Below are 20,620 nucleotides of genomic sequence, written 5' to 3' on the forward strand. Positions count from 1 at the left end.
CTAACAACTTAGGCATTAAGCCTAACATAACAATAAAAGCATTCCTCGGTTACGTCAGAACGCAAGGTTGCTCTGGTGTTGTGCGATAAGGGAGAGCCTGACAGCACAGAGAGATGACAATATCAACATTCCTGTAATCACGAAAAAAAAACTGTTCCGTTCTGCGTATTTTAAAATTTACAGGCAATATTAACGGTAGAATACTGTAAATTTTATGGTAGTGTAATTTTTTTTACAGTGTAGCTACTGCTGTGCTCACAGAAGGACGCGGATATTGAAAAAATACCAACCTTGAGTAAGTCTTGTCTACGGACATCACTTCTTCCTTAACGATAAAATGCTGCTTTTGAAGCTTCGAACTTGACGACACGGGGGCCTTCAATCCTATTGTCTGCGTTTCCAGGTCGCTAATCTTCGTTGCCGATGAAACTCCAATTTAATTTCACGTTATCATATGTGTTACATCTACGCCTTTTGTTCGGCTTAATAGCTTCTCTCCATTGTTCGGGAGTTTCATATTGAATACGACCGGCTTCTGTGTATTTAATCCCTTATAATGGGACGTCTTCTTGTGGCAGGTACAGAAAGAGATATCGAATGAAGCTTACAATTCTGGTCCGTTTTATTGGAAAATTGGGGTCTGTTACAGTGGATCAGCAAGGAATTCGGCCCTACGCACCCACAAGGAAAATCAAGGGGAGAGGGTCACTCTAACTTGACAAGTTTAAAAACAAGAGGCTGCAAATAGCTGTTGCGCATCTCACCCCACATTTCCCCACTCCATTCTTCGCAGCGACGTTGGTTCGCAGTGTTGCAACCTGGAGGGAGCGGAATGGTCTGAGGATTTTCAACGAAATTTGTATTATCTTTTTCCTGGGCTGTTTTCTACCTGTCGGAGTACAGAAATTCAGCTCACCTTTCGCCAACGACTCTTTTCCTTCTTTTAAAACTTGGCCTACCGATGGCGCAGTGGTAGCGTCGTCGCCTTGTAATCAAGGTGTGCCGTGTTCGAATCCCGGTGGAGGCACATAGTGGTTCGGATCCCACTTTAAACTGTAGGTCCAGTCCGGATTAGCCTTAATGTGCATAAAGTGGACTTAAAACAACAAATCCACCCAATCCAATTCTTATAAAACTTGAGAAACCATCCATTTAGATACTCCCGCGGCGGCGCTTGTGGACTCGACAACATTATGCTTAAGTTTATGTAACTCCTTCTGATTTTGCAAATATGTTGCAACATTGTAAACAATTTATCTGGCCTGTCCTCTAAACGACTTTCCAGAGCATTGATTGATTGATTGATTGATTTAGTTTATTTTACTTCGCGTTTTGTGCCTCTTGGCTAATTTGCGAAGATGGGGATGAGTGATGAAATGATGAATTTGATGAATGGACATTTACAAACAACCAAGCCCGACCGGGATTCGAACCCGGGACCCTTGGCGTCGCAGCGCGATGTGCTAACCACTCGGCCACGGCTTTCCAGAGCAGTTTGTGGATTTCGTTGGACCCGGCATGAGTATTGCATTTCAAAAATATGCAGCCAAGAGTAAAGAGCAAGAACATTTCAACGCTTTAAAAAAGAACACAGGCAAGTATGTTATCAAATTGCCTTCTCGTAGCGATTGTTGTACGATAAGCAAAAGAACCCCCACCCCATTCGTCTTTTAAAAAAAACAGGACACTGCTCGATGTCACATTCTGAAAATGAAGTCATTTGCCCAGTAGTTTCTCTTCGTTATAAACCTTAACGCGCGTGCGTAATACTACAGTTTATGATCCGCGCACCGCACGCATTTTCAAAGGCCGGATTAAATCAAATGAACCACTGATAAACTGATATGAACCGGGATCGTCCATCTACACAGTAAAAATAGTTTGTCATATTTGTTTTAGCTTAATTTTGTTAAGTTGGCACCACTCGTAGTCTCAAGGCCTGACCAGTACGTAGAAGAGTGGTGGGGAGGATGACGTAATAGGAAGTGCTCCGCAGCGATCTGCGCATATCGGGACTTAACTTGTCAGGCTATAGTATCTCCCTGGAATACATGGAGCAAGGTCGTGCATAACGGTAGAGAAGGAGGAGAGCGAGTTGGCGGAGTAAGCATACTGCAGAGCAAGTATTATGAGGCAGATAGGTTCGTCATTCCCAGGTGAATTGTTGCCTCTTTAAACAGCTCTCAAAGGTAACTTATCAAAGGTGCATCTGCGCGTGATTTTGCAAAGCGTCTGTGCGAGAAGTGTAATACAATTCTACCTACGTGTCTCTCCAGAGGTATGCCGACCTCCATGTAGGAGTGGTTAGTACAGCGTATTACGAAGCCAGCGGTATGGGCATGGGTGTTCCTTCATCATTTTTCATCCTATCATCATTCATCCTCATGTTCGCAATTAGCGAAAAGTAGCAGAAAAGCGACGGTAAGTAAATGAAAACAAATGATAGCAAACCTTTCCAGATATAGGCAGGTGTGTGTGTGTGTGTGTGTGTGTGTGTCTGTGTGTACACTGAAGATACTGAATAACAGTAAAAGCTTTAACATTTCCTTTCACAAGTGTGTGAATTTATATAGAAGGGGGCTTTTGTAATACATGTAGATCCAGCACTCTTCTTATTTATAGCATATCACTGGCAAGAAATATGAAAAATGTTCACTTTGTGGGAGAAGCTATTGATAAATGTTTATCAATTATGCTGAGCGCAGTGCTGGACAGATACAACAAAACTTGTGTTGATGGCAACTGAATTTTCCTCCCCGATGGTGTACTTGATTACAAATCAAAGGGTCCCAGGTTCGATACCCGGAGACACATAGTGGTTCAGTCCCCAGTTTAAACAGTAGATCCAGTCCCGATTAACCTATCTGTGCATAAAACAAGAAATAAATGAATCAACAACTGAATTTGGAAAATGTTAAACTAGAAATCCATCCAAAATGTTTTTATTTATATTTTTATCAAATATTTGTAAAAAAAAGCACGTTCCAACTCAGCCCTGGAAATACTTTCTGAAAATATCAACAATCATAATCTATTGATATTATAAAAATGTATTACTAAAATATACATTCAGTTTTATTAGAAGACAAGAAAAGCATGTTTAACTATTTTTTTAAAAAAAAAAAGGTTTGAAGTGTGATGTTTGAATATCGTAACGACACTGAAAAATTAAAATATCGTACCACCAACAATATCTACCAACAAATTTCATTGTGGTCTGTATATTGAGTCTTGAAGCTTTCGTGGCGAGAAATTATGAATAGATTATCTCGGGCTATGGGCCAGATAAGTTGTGGATATATCCAGACGATATATCACGATATTGAAAAAACATCAACCCGGTAATATCAACTAGACAATATATCGTCACGATATTTTAGAGATATATATATCGTGTCGGTGATATATCGTCACCATATATTAGTGATACCTATACATCGTCACGATATTTTGCCGATATATATCGTGGAGACGATATATCGCCGACATCACAATACGGAAAAAGTATCGTATCGTATCGTCTGACGATATTTTCTTGACGATATATCGCGATATCAAATATCCGATATCGACCACCCTAGTGGAAAGATTCCAAGCTTTCGAGAGCTAATGTCACTCTCACAGTTCTACCCTAAAGATGAGAGTGACGTTAGCTCTCAAAAGCTTGTAATCTTCTCCACAACTCACCTGGTCGATAGCCCGAGATAATCTTTTCGTCATTATGGTCTGTTTGATTTTGTCGAGAAACTGTTTACCATGCATGTGTAGTCGTATAATTCTTATATTTACTGAATAAATGCTGAATACACGTGAATAAATATATGAGCACTTTACAATGCATAACTGAACTGCACAGCCCTAATGGTGAATGGTTGTAGTCAGTGTTGCCACCACAGCATGCTGATTCACCTGGGATGAGAGTCCCATAAAAAAAAACACTGTCAACAGATTAAAACCCGTACATGGACACTGCTTTAAGATGATGTGCCTATAACTTACTTTGCTTTTAGACATCTATTCAGCAACCGAAAATAGCACAACCAATCAGAGACAGGAATCTATGCCTTGAGCGTAGAGGATCGATTCAATGTATCTCTAAAAACAATCCATTACGCTGCACCTAATACCATCATTTCATATTTCCAGAAAATGTTTAGTGAAGCAAGTATAAATACAAAGTACTGACATTGAATTTAATCTTTAAAGCTGATTCAGAGATGGCAGCACTTTAAAAATTTATTTAATGGTTAAAAAATGCTCAAGAATATAACAATCAATCATGCTTTAAAGCAATGTTTAGGAAAAAAATACTTTTTCTAAAGAACAATACGGAATACAGCTATTAGTAAACATGTTTGTAGGAAATTACAAAGAATATTCCATCATACACAAGCGGAATTACATAGAAATTATTTTTCTATTAGCTAGTAGGAGAGTTACAAAAAAATATATTACTCCCTTGATTTTATTTGATTTATTTTACTTCACTTCTTTGTGCCACTTTTGGTTAATTTGGGAAGATGGGGATGAGTGATGATATGATGAAATTAACGAATGGACACTCACAAATATCAATGCCCAAGCCAGGATTCGAACCTGGGACCCCTGGAATCGTAGCGCGATGTGCTAACCACTCCGCTACGGGGGCCGGCTATATTGCTTTCTTGTCGACCTATTGTATGCAAGGGTACTGTATGGAGTCTTGTATTAATATTAGATAACTTGAATTTAAATTAAATGCCCACGTAAGGTGTGCGTTAAATACAAGCAACGAAGAAAAATCCATTTTTAAGGGGGTCCGAATTTACACTGATACATTTTGAAAGTTATGAATGCAGTTAACACAGGAATACAATGAAACGCATGACGTAAACTAACCCAGTTTTATTGATTTAAAAATCGTACACTCTAGTACGGGAAAGACGGGGGTAAAATGAGATTATTTCGGTAACAACTGGCTGTTACACGTTTGTAGCTTGGTAGCGAGTCACAATTCCCAGAAGCCACCAATCAACAACGCTGACGTCACAAATCGCTAATCCTCTGCGCTGTTGGTAGGTTCGCGCAGTCGCGACATGCACGAGCTCGTTGTCAGTTCTTCAGCATGTGTCGCGTAAGATCTGCGCACTGTCTTAAATATTCAGACTTCATATTTTATGGATGTTTATATTTGATAGTCATTCCAAGTGGTTAAGCATTAAGTACCCAGTCTTGCCACATGTTTTCCTACGTGTAATTGAAAAAATCAGTACACCTCCACATGTGCTCCTTTTGTTGCACAGAGTACAGTCAGTCGGTTATTAGATTTCCCAATATCTCGGGCGTGACAGGAGAAACGGCATCCTCTATGTACACACGGAGTCCTTGGCGGTCACGGATTTCATTCCACCCCAGAAGTCTCATTCAATGCATAATATGCATATATCGCTGTTTGTTAAATTATGGTAACGAGTTGAAATGTGTCACTCTCAATCCGAACACTGCACGCTTTTTCGGGATATTCGAATCCCGAATTCTGAATCCGACATCTGATTCTGGAATCCTCAATCCTAATCCCGAATTCTGAATCCGATATCTGATTCTAGAATCGTCAATCCGATATCCGAATCCCGAATCCGATATCTGATTCTAGAATCCTCAATCCGATATACGAATTTTGAATCCGACATCTTATTCTAGATCCTCGAATTCTGAATAAAATATCTGGTTCTCGAATCCCGAATCCGATATCCGAATTCTGAATTCGATACCTGATTATCGAATTCTGAATCCGATGTCCGAATTCAGAAGACGATATCCGAATCTCGAATCCGATATCCGAATCGGATGTCCCAATTCCGAATCCAATTCCCGAAATCAGATATCTAAATCGTGAATCCGATTTTTCCAACCTTGGCTCCTTGAACCGGTATCTAAATCGCAGATCTAAATTATCAAAACCCATTCGAATCTGATAATATCGATAAGTTTGATCGATTAATTTGCTATACTTTACTTCACTTTTATGCCACTTTTGGCTAATTTGCGAAGATGGGGATGAGTGATGATATGATGAAATTGATAAATGGACACTCACAAACATCCATGCTCAGGCCGGGATTCGAACCCGGGACACCTGGCGTCGTGAATCTATAAGTTGTCTACTATCTCGTTGCGTGTGCAGAGTCTACAACCTTCAGTAATCCTTGGAGGAGTCTTTGATTGCAAATCGAAGGTTTTTCACGTCTCGCACTAAACTCAGGACAAGAAAGCGACCAGACAAGGATGAAATATCGCCGCCGATGGAAGCTGGCGAGCTTCCAAACTAATTCGTTTGTCCGTCAGCATTCTCACTGCTCCATCGTTAACAGTATTGATGAGGGACTCAGTCAAAGATTACTCTTTCACCAACCAGGCGCCACGGCTCTTATTGGATTTGCAACTTTGGGATCTTTTCCCGTCCATGTTTGAAAACCAAGAACCTTTAACGCAACGGGCCCACTAAAACTGTCTAGTATGAATCATGAACTTCATTTCTTCATTAAGGATGGCGCTCCATCGTTTGCAAATTCCAGTAGTATCTACATTGGTCCCTTTAAAGAACTTGCAGCCTCTATAACATGAGAGTATTCATCGATATTAAAACAGAGGTAATAGCATATTTGCCCAGTCATGCCAGTCAGGAAAGCAGTTCATTAAGGTATTTTCAGTTCTTACGGCGGGCGCTCTAGAAACTGGCAAGGGAAGTGGGGAGCGGGGAAGCGACAAATCCAGCGCGATAAGAAATGAAGCCGCCTGTAGAACGTAGTACTTCTTCCTGCCACGTCGTATCTCTCGGCGCCACTGCTGTTTTCTGGTTGGGCTGCGACGAATTCCCCGCTTCCCACTTCCCTTGCCAGTTGTAGAGCGCCCGCCGAAAGACTGAAAAAACCTATAGTGAAACGATATGCTGGGGCATCTTTTGTATGAAATGGTCAATACCCAAAAATTTTGTTCTTAGTAAACATTAAAGAAAAATCTTAATGTGACTTTTATGTAACGACCTAGGGCAAGCCTTACCTGGTTGCTGGATCTAGGGCATATACAACAACATTTTTTCAGAGATTTGAAAAAATCAATATGTTTCCCTATCACAATATAAAAAAAATATATTTGCATGGCAGAAACCCAATATTTTCCCATCATCTAAACAGAGCCATCTATTGAGGAAATGATGGAATTACATATTGTACTGTGAAATTAAGGCAGTTATTATATTGCTATTTTCTTAAAAAACTAGACGCGGTGGTTAAAAATGGATTTGATGTTTGGAATCAGCATGCTGAAATTATTCTGGGACAACAGTCATCTGCTAGTCGTCCAAACCCATGCAGTGTTATTGCAGTTAATTAGTACATGGTAGACCGGGGAAATTTCTCAAAAGCATTATTTTCCTCGGGGAATATGATATTTCCTTTTACAAACTGTATAGTCCAAATACAAATAGCAGATTTCGAAGCATGTAAATAACATGTAACAAACAACTTTAATTAATGTCTAACTCATTATAACACAGGTTGAACGAAAGTCTGTCGTGACCAAATTTTCCCCAGTGATACGGGGTAAACTGGATCAGTGCTGGTGTAAATCGGATCACACTGCTATTTTATTGTTTGTGCATATTTTACACATAAAACTGTTTGCGTTCGTGATAGCACAACCATACATTCGTAACAAAGTTCCTTCTAACTCCTGCTATTACTGTGTGACATTTTGCAGAAGTTACAAAGTCCATCTTCTTCCTTCTGCTCTTCGGTCTCTTCTTCCTTTGCTTTACAGGAATCTAATTCTATTAATAATTTCACGTTTAATCATTTTTTTAATAAAGTTACTGGGAAAATGTTTACACATGTTGCAATTCAGAAGTTATTGAGTTCACAATTTTCAATATAACAATTTTCGCATGTCGACAACATTTCTGTTCCCACATTAACTAGAAGGACGAAAGGTTGAAGTTAATGCAAAAAAAATACAGGTGGTCATAAAATATTATCTAAAACAATATTTCGAGTTTAGGTCTTCCCGATGGCGTCGTCGTCTTGTAATCAAGGGGTTCAGGGGTACGATTCCCGGTGGAGGCACATAGTGGTTCGGATCCCACTTTAAACTGTAGGTCCAGCCCCGATTAGCCTTACTGTACATAAAGTGGACTGAAAAAAACAAATCAATCAATCAATATTTCGTGTTTAGAATGGACTAAAAAAATCTTAAACATTTGGGTGACCACCTACTTTCGGGTCAAAGCTAACACATGCTCTACTACGAAAACTATTAAGAAATGAATTCTGTAATGAAAAAAATGAATTACCCAATTATCCCAAAGTACACTATTCAACAAATGCAGTCAGTACATACTTGTACAGTGCAAGAGACATATCTATACAAGAATCATATTTACTTATGTATGTATAAAAATTAAAATTCATTGTACTTTAAATACAGGGTGTCTATAAAAGTACTCCGGGGTTTTAAACAATGATAGCGCGCAAACGGTAATAGGTAACTCAGGTTAGTTAATTACTTCGAAATAAGTAGCTCATCAAGTGTTATTCACGCCGTTTGGGGTTTATTCCAACAAAGGTTGGCAACGCTGCGCAGCTTTGACCTTGAAGTGGCAGAGCCGAGCCGAACACAGTGCAGTTCAGTCCGACGACGACGCCACAGCAGAAGGCGCAGTGTGTGATATAGCTTGTAGAAACTGGATCTGTTATTACTGTACAAAGGAACGTTCGGCGTGAGTATGGTGGTGTTGCGCCTTCGGACAAAACCATTCGTCAATGGCTTAAGGCGTTTAAAGAAACTGGAAGTGTGGATTGGAAGGAAAGGGCCTATTCCATGGCCTCCAAGAAGTCCGGACCTTACTCCCTTATACTTTTTCCTATGGGGACATGTGAAGAACATGGTTTATGCGTAGAAAATCCAAGATGCCAACCATCTAAGACAAAGAATTATCACACCTGTGGCAACCAGACATGCTGGCCAGGACGTGGCAAGAAGTCGATTATCGTTTGGATGTGTGCCGTGCTATAAACGGGGCACAGATTGGAATTTACTAAATTGTAAACAAAACCTGATACCATTACCTTCAAAAATATGTATTTACTTTTTCCTGAGTTTCAGTTTTTTAATAATATATTTAGCTTCAAAACCCAGGAGTTTTTTAAAGATACACTGTATTACTACGACAAGTGCATTTAAAAACTTAAGTTTGAATACATATAACATATTAGCTGTTTCTTCACATGCTGTTAGATTGCTTGATTAATTTGCTTTATTTTACTTCGCTTCTTGTGACACTGTTGGCGCAGCAACAAAATGTATCGTAGCACGCACAGGTTCCATTTCAGATATCCTTATCTACATTAATATTTGAACCTCGTACTGCAGTTCTTTCGCTCGAAAACATAGGTTTACAATCTAAACAGCCATGACCCGCATGACAATTTAAATCCAAAAGACCTCGCAAAGTCGTTATTCGCGATTAAAATTAACCGATATGCCATCTGGTGGGACTTTCAGGAACTAGTCTAAGTAGGATACGTTGTGTTGAAGTCGTTTAAAGCATGGGGAATATGCGAGAGAGTAAGGTCTACTGTTCAGGGTTTTTGTGCTCTAAATCGTTTTATAGGTCAGGACAAATGAAAATTTATCATGTGTTTCCACCCCCTGGAATTAACAAAATGAAATTTGTAAATAAATCAGGGAAAACGTAATTGTTTGACAGAAGATTCTGGCATGGGGAATGACACTGTAATTCGGCAAGGAAATTACGAAGAATCACGAGTCTGCTCACTTTATTTTTCGAGGGATAAATATTATATTGCCATGAAAGTAAAATTTTAAATTGTACTGTATGAACAAAACTTTTTTGTTTTTTCGAAAAGTCATGAAGCGTCTTACCACGGGCGTGGTCTTACCCAATGCATCCATGTATTATGTATGTGTAAAATTTGGAACAGGTGCAAGTCGAGGGAAGATGAAAATAGTTTGAAAATGAATTAATGTCAAATGTAACCAGAACATGGACATGCTAATGTTGCTCTTTCATTCAGTACGATGTCCTTTTTCAGTGAGGATAGCCTGGTCATGAAATCGTGAATATTATCGAGAAAGAACTGCAACGATATGTTCGCTATATTCTCCTGCCAGCTTTTCAAGTATAGGTCAATTTCAATTTTTTTATTTCTAAATAATTTCCGAGAACCCCAGTTCCAACATGAGGTGCAGATGATGCAGCACAACTTTGAACAATCAGTGCGTATACATTAGTTTCGTCTGCGTTTTCCGTGATATTTTTGCCTATCATAATTAAATGCTTCGTTCTCATCACAGCTTCACCTTCGTTATAGTTTATGGAATTCACATCGCATTCGCAATATTTAACATACCAGCCATGACAACATACTGCTGAATGTAAACAAAGATTTATTCTACATAGAGCGGCCATATTGGAAGCGACACTAGCGCTCAGGTGGTAATTTTAATCGCGAATAGCATAAGAACAGAATGGACAACAGCATTCAGTAAGTCAATAGTGTTTCAAAGAAAGTGAAAGATATTAATCAACGGTTTGGAGCATATATAATAGTACCTGAACTCAGAAACTTTGGCTAGAAATCGCAAAAATACGCGGTGTGAGCCAAAAGAATAAAGAAGAAGTTTTGTTTAACGTGTGCAACGCAACGCAATACGGTATGATATATTAAGTTACCTTGGGTATGATTTGCAGAGTGTCTTCCAATTTTGTGTTATTTGTCTTAAGCGTGACATCCATCCTTGGAAATGGAATATTTTAGGGTATATGCGAACAATAATATAAAACGCAAGTGTTTATTTGAAATACGTTTATCTGATTTAACTATTATCAAGCTCATTAATAGCACTAGTACTACTGGTAGTAGTGGTAGTAGCAGTTGTTGTTGTTGTGGGATCAGTTGTTCTTCTGTCTTCACACCATCCATAACTAACAAATGTCAAATCTGAAAGACAGAATGGCATTACAATGATTCGTTTTTGACCTTTCTTTATGCACGCATACTAAATAGCTACTTATAACGAGTATTTCAGATCGAAAATCATGTAAACAAATATCGGTACTACTTTACTATAGGGGTGACACATATAAATCATTTATTTCGCAATTTTTTACATTGCTAACGTACTATTCTGAAATGCGGAACATTTCTTTAGGTGAAATAATGAATTTCTAACGAAAAAATATGTCTAATTCTTACATTTACGAGCACTTACTGTTACTCGTTATTTCGATTCTGTAACGCACATTATGGCGATAGCGTACTGGCTCATCGCGCGTTGTGATTGTGTTTGTCGATTTATGCAGTGTTGAAAGCTTTGTTCACCGGAAAATACCTACTTTCGTGCCCGGATTTGAAAGTATGCTCATACCTCACAAACCATTGACGTTAGCCTCACAAACCATTGACGTTAGCCCCATAAATCAGTTTCCGTAAGGTTAGGTTAGGTTAGTCAAGCATAGTTAAAAAAAAACAAAAAAAATAAAAAATACTCGACACGTTATGTTCTAGTGAAAACACTGCGAGTTTGAAACACTGACTACGGGGTTTACGTAATCTAACACACGGAACATTGTGCTCTCGTGCAGAAAGCAAATGGCGGCAGCAGAAACAGCGTGTCGGCCAGAGATTTTCGCAGAAAACAACATACATTCGCATTAAAATGGATCAAAACTACATTCACGATCTTCCACAACGCTACACAAAATGATTTGCGTAAGTACTTTCTCCTGTAAATTTGAAGAAATCCGTCTCCCCTATAGTAAAGTGTTACCCAAATATCTTAATAATCTGTGGATCTACCTTTATCAAATTATAGCAGTACAGATTACAATACTCTTGCCAAGGTGTGATTGATTTATTTTCGCGATTTAAATAAATAATTAGTACAATAATGTACATAAGGATTTTATAGATATCAGAATCACTTTTGGTCAAAGTGCATTAATCTCGTAATCATTTAATGGTGTTTATTATGCTCTAAGGAAGGAAAGGAAACAAAATATATGTAGTACTGATGGAGTGAAGCTCATACGTAAGGAAATGTAATATGTAAACACATTTACATTTTCTTGATTTAAAATTCAATGACTTTTATAGGCAAGAATAGAATAATATACAAACTACTAATCATGTTAAAGCGTACATACTGTCATTATCATTGAACTGTAAATAAACATGGCAGCTGATATTTTCCAAACTATCATTAAAAAATCCCAAAATTCAGCTGCAAAGACTACAAAAATATTATAAGTTACAATTATGGAGTACATCCGGAATGATTAATTTAGTTTCACTGGATGAAAAGTTACTGAAATTCATTCACACACTCAACGAACATTTCCATTGCAGGTGCATACATATAGTATCAGAAATAGAAAAATGTGTAATGTAATTATTTATTTGCTTTAATCAAAATGTTCAAATATTTTACAGGGCCGTTTACTAAAAAATGCCTTTCTATAAAAGAAATCATATGTATATGTATGGTGCCGAATAATTTAAAAGCAATTTTAAGAGTGTTTTTCAAAGAAATAAAAAAAAATCTTTTTAAGTAAAAAATCATCAAAAATGTTTTGTTTTTTTAAAATTAAAATCATGATTTTTATACACCCTGACTCTTGGTGACTTCTCTCTACTCTGAATATTGTCGAATCTTACATGTATTTTGATTGTTCTTGTAGGAATACAACTCTTTTCAATTTATTCTGCTTTATAAGTTTGCCTACATATAGTTCAACCATGTTCCCTATCAAACGAAACTGAATTTTATGTGTAATGGCGTCTTATAATTAAGCAAGAAATAAATACTTTCTTTGATTTTCCTTTCGTAACAGCATTAAACGACTTTGTACTACGTAGAAAACGTATCATGTTAAAATGTATTAAAAGACTTAGCAAAATATTATTTAGATTTTATTCACAATCCTAATGCTTTGTACTATAATGTCTATTACATCTTCTCCATCTATCATTCGAGCAATGTACAGGGTGGCTCAATAAGTCACTTAACACCCTCAGTACAAGGCCACTGCGGCATGGAATTTGAAATTGGCGATGACCAATCGTTATCTGGACAAGGGGGAACCACATTGACGCCACCCACACGGTCGGCGGCCATCTTGATGTCCGCCATCTTGAATTCAACTTCAGAATTTTAAATGGGAAGGGGGTCGTGCGACATATCAAAATGGGCTAGAATTTCACGATAAATGCAATGGTGAAGGTTTTTTCGACGTATCTTTAACCAGTAAAAAGTTATGACTGAATTCTTGTATCAATTTGCTCCTTTTCGAGGTGTTAGAAAAATGCCTTAAAATTTGTTTAGCGCTTCGGTAATGCATCGAGATCAAAGTGCCGTCTATGGAGAGACGTTCGCATGCCATTGCACATTATTTTAATCGGATACATCCATGAAGAGCTGTGCATTATGAATGGTTGTCGCGAACAATTTACAGTGTGACAGCTCTTCATGGATGTATCCGCTTAAAATAATGTGCAATGGCATGCGAACGTCTCTCCATAGACGGCACTTTGATCTCGATGCATTACCGAAGCGCTAAACAAATTTTAAGGCATTTTTCTAACACCTCGAAAAGGAGCAAATTGGTACAAGAATTCAGTCATAACTTTTTACTGGTTAAAGATACGTCGAAAAAAACTTCACCATTGCATTTATCGTAAAATTCTAGCCCATTTTGATATGTCGCACGTCGCACGACCCCCTTCCCATTTAAAATTCTGAAGTTGAATTCAAGATGGCGGACATCAAGATGGCCGCCGGCCGTGTGGGTGGCGTCAATGTGGTTCCCCCTTGGCTTGATAACGATTGCTCATCACCATTTCCATGTTGCGCGCTGCAGTGGCCTTGTACTGAGGGTGTTAAGTGACTTATTGAGCCACCCTGTATAAACGTTTAACATATGGTGCCACTACATGAAAAATTATGAAAATCAAATAGGCTAAATTTGAACCTGCTCGTGAAATGTTAGTCCCTATTTACTTGTATAATATTTCTTGTGCACTGACATGTATTATGAAAATGAATTATATTTGATGAAGAAATAATTCATTTAATAAATACCTTACGTTCCACATAGCTCTCTGATAATTGAATACGAAAATAGCTTTTCTCTGCAAGGAATCTCGACATCATTCACAATCTAAAGGGAAATCCTTTGCAATGAAACGACACTCTAGGATGGAGAAGCATTTCGTTGGAGGCAAAAACTCAGGGGTTTTTCCATGATAGAGACATTCACAGTTCATATCCCTAAGATTCTGTGCAACTACAATTTTACCTTCTCGAGACTAACAGTAATCGCTTCCGCAGGAGGCCATTAATGTGGATGTTCACTGTCTAACGATTCCACCCTAGTTGTGTCCCTAGTGAATTCCGGCTCTGTCCGAAAGGTCCAAAAAGCAGCCTTGAAGTACGGTCTTGTCGTAAGTGACGTCACCTAGTGCAGTTCGAAAGAGCCAATTAGAGCAATCGAGCCCACAACATGCCATACGCGACAGTGTACACTTGTTTGACATCTTTGATTGATGATTGATTTATTTTACTTCGCTTTTCTGCCACTTTTGGCTAATCGCGAAGATGAGAATGAGCGATGACACAATGAAACTGACGAAGGGGCACTCACAAACACCCTTGCTCAAGCCGGGATTCGAACCCGGGACCCCTGGCGTCGTAGCGCCCTGTATTAACCACCCAGCCTCGGTGGCCGGCTTGTGTGAAATCATGGAAGTCGAAAGTCAGCCAGATGTTGATGTAGTTCTCCAATTGTGTGGAAGAATAAGCACTTTTTTAAATGCTACGTGATTTCTGTTGTGAGAAACAAGTGTTTAAAACGCGGGGGAACAATGTGTCCTCATTTTTATCCACTGCTCGTATTTGGCGCTGCAGTCGAAGTTCAATTCGAAAGACTTTCACTCCCAGTTCACGACTTCAATACTGAAGTGCGAGACCAATCTCGGAGGATTCTCGCTTCGAGTACGGTCTTCCAACCTTTCGGACACGACCTTGGATCGTCTTTGGTTGCCCTAAGCTTTGCATTGCAGCACGATTCAGTGTGCTATTCAAACATTAAAATCACCGAAGTGAAGAGTTTCTCGTCTAAATCCTATTTAAATTTGAATTTGAATTAAAATTCTTTGGATGCGTCAGCACCAGTGATGTGCCGTATACTATAAGTTTACGTCTACATGCGTTGTCTACACGTAATCTACGCGTAGATTACATTGGGTTGTAGTTTACATAGACTACGTAAACAATCTAAAGTGCATTAAAATTAATTTTCAAGGCTATCATGAAAGGAAAGTGACATTTGCAACTATATTGGTTCCTAACGAACTGACAAGAATCCTATTTACAACAAAATTTCTCTTCTTTTCTATCATCAACTATGGAAGAAGATAAATAGTATGCAAAAAAACAACAGATGGCAGTCGTGAGGCAAGAGTGGTGTTTTCCCCATAAAACGATAGAATATTTCCTATATTAGGGTCTTTTCCTAGGTGAGAAATTGTTCGAATTTGCAATGAAGGGTATAAAAGGTTCTCCTTACACATCAGCAATTGATACGCAGTATAATTTTCTTTTAATTCCACGGCGCCCTTTACTAAGTTGTGATTTTTTGCCATGTTGTTTACATAGATTACGTCGTCTACGTGTATAAAATAGTCTACGTGTAGAATGTAGACTATTGTTGTTTACGCGTAGGTGCACATCACTGGTCAGCACTGAGGCTATTTTGCACCCGTCACACTATACGGGGTCCAGCCCCTTATCATAACAAAAATGAAAGCGTGCCGGAAAACTAAAATTTCCTTACCTTGGTTAAAAGCTGAGATTAAAAGGGCGCTCAGCACAAATAAGGACGAAACACTGGACGACACAGAATTATACTGGCCATGGGGCCAGTCGCCAGAGCCTCGTTAGTCTGCAGTCCAGGGTGTACTACGTGGAAGTGAGGTTGGCTATTGGGTGCACTTACACCTCTACTATCTAAATAAGAATGTGTTTAGTAAACTTTTACGATAATGTAGCAAGTAAAACGTTTCCGCAAGAAACGGTAATGTGAAAGCAAGACGGTAGATGTGCACCAGACACGACACGATCTAAGCACGAACGTAGTATGATCGCAACATGATGAAAACAGGATGGACTACGTGAAAACCGTCCCTTAGTCAAGACTGTTGTGGAACACGTACCAGGATGAGTCAACTGCTTGCATTCCAGAAGACATCTGTTCGCATATGTGAGATGGTTGCTTCCACACACAGGGAAGAAGATCCGTGAGCACACGCAAGGTCTTTTAGCCAATCCCAGAGAAGCCATGATGGAAATTATAACACCTACTAGCAGCATCTTCATGTCGCTGAAAAAGACGCTTCGAATTAATATTTAAAACATATTTTATACCGAAACAAGCCTGCATGCGTTCCCCTATAAATTTACTTCCGGAATTGCTTCTCCTTTTGATGATGGATCTGGTGCGGTCCACACTCAGATTGCAACCAACACCAAAGCTAAATACTAAGAGTTCTATAACTGACTAAATGGATTGATTTATATAAAATACGTACATTGTAAACTTGCAATTTTCATTAACAATGACTCACAGGCGGTTCACCGGCATACAGAAGGTTGTTCGCTTTATATCCGACCATTTTTGACGGGTACTCACCTTAAGAGATACCGCGTCACCACCACCGATCATGTTCTATTGAACCCCCAGCATTGTGGACTATCACCCGGCATCGCAGTTTCCATTGCAGCAAGCTCCGGCGCAGGACAGGCATGGGAATTCTGTCCCACTCCTCCCTGCAAGCTTTCCACAGACCATCCAGGGTGCGCGGGCGGCCATGTTGAAGACGTCGTTTCAACAGTCCAAATGCGCAAAAATCCATTGGACTGGCATATGGACTTTTCGCAGGAATGTCTTCAAACGGAATGACACGAATTCCTAATTCATCTGCCATTTCCTGATAAAAACGTAGTGATGTTCTGGCGGTATGACTCGAAGCCTTGTCCATATGGATCATCACCTGGTTCGCGTCCATTCCATACAATTGTGGGATGTCTCTCCGATAGATAGGTGTCAGAATGGAGTCTTGGAAGTATCTGGCATTCACCTTCACGTTTTTGTCCACCTTGCGTACCATCAACTTACCCTCATATCCGAATCCCGTCACAACCATAAAGCCACGAGGAAACTTTCACTGCACTGACGAACAAAGTTGATGCGCCCCTTGCCGTGAATGTCACGGTATGTGACGCTTTGCTTGCAGCCCTTCCCCCGGTGGTTTTCGTGGGCGAATGTTTCGCAAGGAGAGCCTGTTGTGTGTAACGGGCCACAATACCTTCCGAGTAGTCACCCCGAGTGTTAACCCATTCTCCCGACACTGTTTCACAATTCGTACGCATGAAAACTTAGCATGGAAAAGGGCCATTGCGTAACTCTCCCAATACCGATTGATTTTCGGCGCCATTTGATAACATTCACTACCAACACTCACGCACCTACAAGGTCAGACACAACACTGCTCCCGCCAGCAGACCCAAAAGTTCCAGCATGATACTCCAGGTGGCAGCACCTAATCGCAAATGGTCGGATATAAAGCGAACAACCTCTGTATATCAGGTGACGCAAAAGTCAGTTTACCCATACACAAATTCAAGTTGATACAAAAAATTCAGGTATACATACAAAATACAAGTAGATACACAAAATTCCAGCATCAGTGGTTTTGTTCAAAGTGTCCTCCATTGCTTGCAATCAGTGACGGCGATTGGGTCCCAAAACCGAAGGGGGGGGGCAAGGTGCCAAAACTAGGGGGGCATCCCTATGTAGATGAGATTTAGCCTAGTGCGGGGCCAAAACTGGCAAAAAACTGGGGAGGGGAACTGCCACCACCCCTCGCCCCCCCCTAATCGCCGCCACTGTTTCCAATACATTGCGTGCAACGATCAATAACAGAATTGCAAATACGATGCAGTAAACTTATATCATTGTTGATGACATGAAACGCATTGATAATTGAGTCTTTCCGTGCATCCAAATCTGCCGGTGATGATGAGTACAACCATATCCCCCACAAAGCAAAATCGCATGGCGTCAAATCACAAGAACGCGCAGGCCAATCAAATGGAACCACGGCGTCCACTCTTCAAATGTGTAATCTAACAACAAACAACCACACTACAACAAGCCAGACACTCAACTGTCGACAAAAGAATAACAAGCGCACTGTTGCCAGTGTCACACGCTAATGTTTCCAACCGTATACGTAAAAAATATTACTCAACACACGAAGCACATACACTATCTCGTACTATTATCAATGTGCTTTTTAAGTAAACTTACTCTTGCGCCACCCTGTACTAGTATGATTTTTTATTACTCTGTGCCGCACGACGCGCAAATGCGTCATGATTTAGTCACAAAGATATTTTTTCTTTCAGAAAAAAGCATGCGATATTTTCACAATATTCTCTTTTTCTTTATTTTGCATATTCCTCCTAATTATTATAACACAATGTAAAAGTGTTATTATTATACACATGTATTACATGCATATTTATTATATAAAGCATTATTATATATTGAAATGGCAATAGCTATTCATGCATAATTGGTTCAATACTTTGTTAGATTTTGATTTCGTTTATTTTTAGTTCGCTTTTCTGCCACTTTTGGCTAATGACGATGGTGAGGACGAGTGATGGAATTGATGAATGGACGCTCACAAACACCCATGCCCAAGACGAGATTCGAACCCGGAACCCCTAGCGTCGTAGCGTGCTGAGATAACCACTCCGCCACAGAGGCCGGCAATACTTTGTTACATATTGATGTAATATGACTTGTAAAAACAATGTTACATTGATAGGTTTGCTTGCGAAAGTCCAGTGAAAAATTTCGATAGTTTCTATACATTTACTTCACTTATGGTAAGGAGCAAAAAAGGTTTAGTGGAAAGTCGTGGCTCTCCTGTAATTTCTAAACAACATAATGCAGCACAGATTAGCATTTGCTGAAATGTTTGAAAATCAAACACCGGAAAGCACATTCCACCACAAACTCGGATCAATTCCTTCGATCTCGCTCCGATTCGACGTTAACCGTTCAAATTCCAAATCTGTAACACACGCTTCGCGAGATTCTCGCTTCTTCCGAGATGAGTTGTCAAACTCTGCCACGAAAGCGCTAGTGGCGCCCTTGTTTCCAGAAATATCGTGTGTTTCCTCCCGGTTGGCATGCAGGGTTTCTCTCTTTTGGCACAGAAATTAAAAATTATAAGGTTTCAGACTAGCAATGTTACCAAGAATAGAAATTTTCAAAAACAAATTTCCTTGCTATCAAACGATGCCTTGATGCATGACAAAAGGAACTATAATGCCGTTCGATGCAACAATACTAAGAGAGACGCGCAAATGGGAAACCAAACTAATGTTTATTTCAAACAATCCTTCAGCAATGCGCCATGAAAGACTTCAAAGTCTGCTGTGCAGTGCCGCTGACGGGCAAGCATTCAAAGAAGGTAATACGTATGACGCATATGTGCGTCAAGGCACACAGCTACAACGCCACATGACGGACATATGCGTCACCTACAGCGAATGTGTTTATAATGCATATGAGGTTAGGTTAGGAGGGCCAGTTTCAGATCTCTTAGCATTTACTTTTGGCGTTTGTTGAAAGCTGGCTGTGCCCTGCACCAGACCCTTTTCAAGATCCATTGTGACACACTTGAAACTGCTTAGAATTCCGTTTAAACCAATCATCCTCTGAACTTGATATGATCCATATTTTTATGTGACGTCACAACTTTAAAATATGTCACTAATATATTTCTTTTGTGAAAGAAAGCGTAATTTCGGTGTTATTATATGTAATATTGTACCTTGTTTAATGTTTATTGTATTTTATGCTCTATTATGAGTAGTTCAAAGTATCTTTATATTTGCGAGAGTGCACTATGTGAATTTGTATTTCTAAACATGTATAGATGTCAGTTTTGTTGGTAGCATCTTTTTGTAGATAGTGAGCGATTCATCTGTACTTGAATCTGTGTTCTTGAAATAGTATAAAAGCGACGATATCGCATAAGAAATAACACACATTCGCCACAGATCGTCGAAGATTTTTAACTTAAAAAGAACTCCTCGGTGTTGTGCATCTTGGTATGGTAGTTCGGGGCGCAAGCTAAGCCTATGTGACCAGAGGTATGCCGATGACCATGCATTGATGCTATGCACAATACTGCAACCATTCTACGTTAAGAAATAAAGCTAATTTGGAATAAAAGGCTAAAGAGCAAATATTGGCTCAGTTATTATTGCATATCTCTTGGTGTGGTAGTTCGGGGCGCAAACTAGGTCTATGTGATCATAGGCATGTCGATAGCCACGCATTGAGTTTATGCGTTTTAGTTGAGTTAAGTCATAGTCAAAGCGAAATCCTCACCTTCGTACTGAGCCTGTTTGCATTATAATTGCAATAAATAAAGAAAAAATCCTTACGTTTTGTCTACTGCAATAATGTGGTTTTATTTCTCTG

At 39.3% G+C, this 20,620-nt stretch overlaps 1 protein-coding gene across 2 annotated transcripts in view; it reads right to left on the minus strand.

The window, feature by feature from the left end:
• Window positions 1–10,852: 10,852 nt before the first annotated feature.
• Window positions 10,853–20,620, minus strand: part of LOC146005540 (uncharacterized) — a 55,861-nt gene continuing 46,093 nt past the window's right edge. For both annotated transcript variants that reach the window (XM_083144796.1, XM_083144797.1), the window contains exons 3-4: window positions 16,269–16,435; window positions 10,853–10,997 (exon numbers count right to left, since the gene is read on the minus strand). In XM_083144796.1, coding sequence (XP_083000922.1) covers window positions 10,873–10,997; window positions 16,269–16,431 — 288 coding nt within the window. In that variant the 5' untranslated portion in view covers window positions 16,432–16,435 and the 3' untranslated portion in view covers window positions 10,853–10,872. The remainder of the gene's footprint in view (window positions 10,998–16,268; window positions 16,436–20,620) is intronic.

Source organism: Lepisma saccharinum, chromosome 23 (assembly GCF_977018435.1).
Source record: "Lepisma saccharinum chromosome 23, izLepSacc3.1, whole genome shotgun sequence".
Classification (NCBI taxonomy): domain Eukaryota; kingdom Metazoa; phylum Arthropoda; class Insecta; order Zygentoma; family Lepismatidae; genus Lepisma; species Lepisma saccharinum.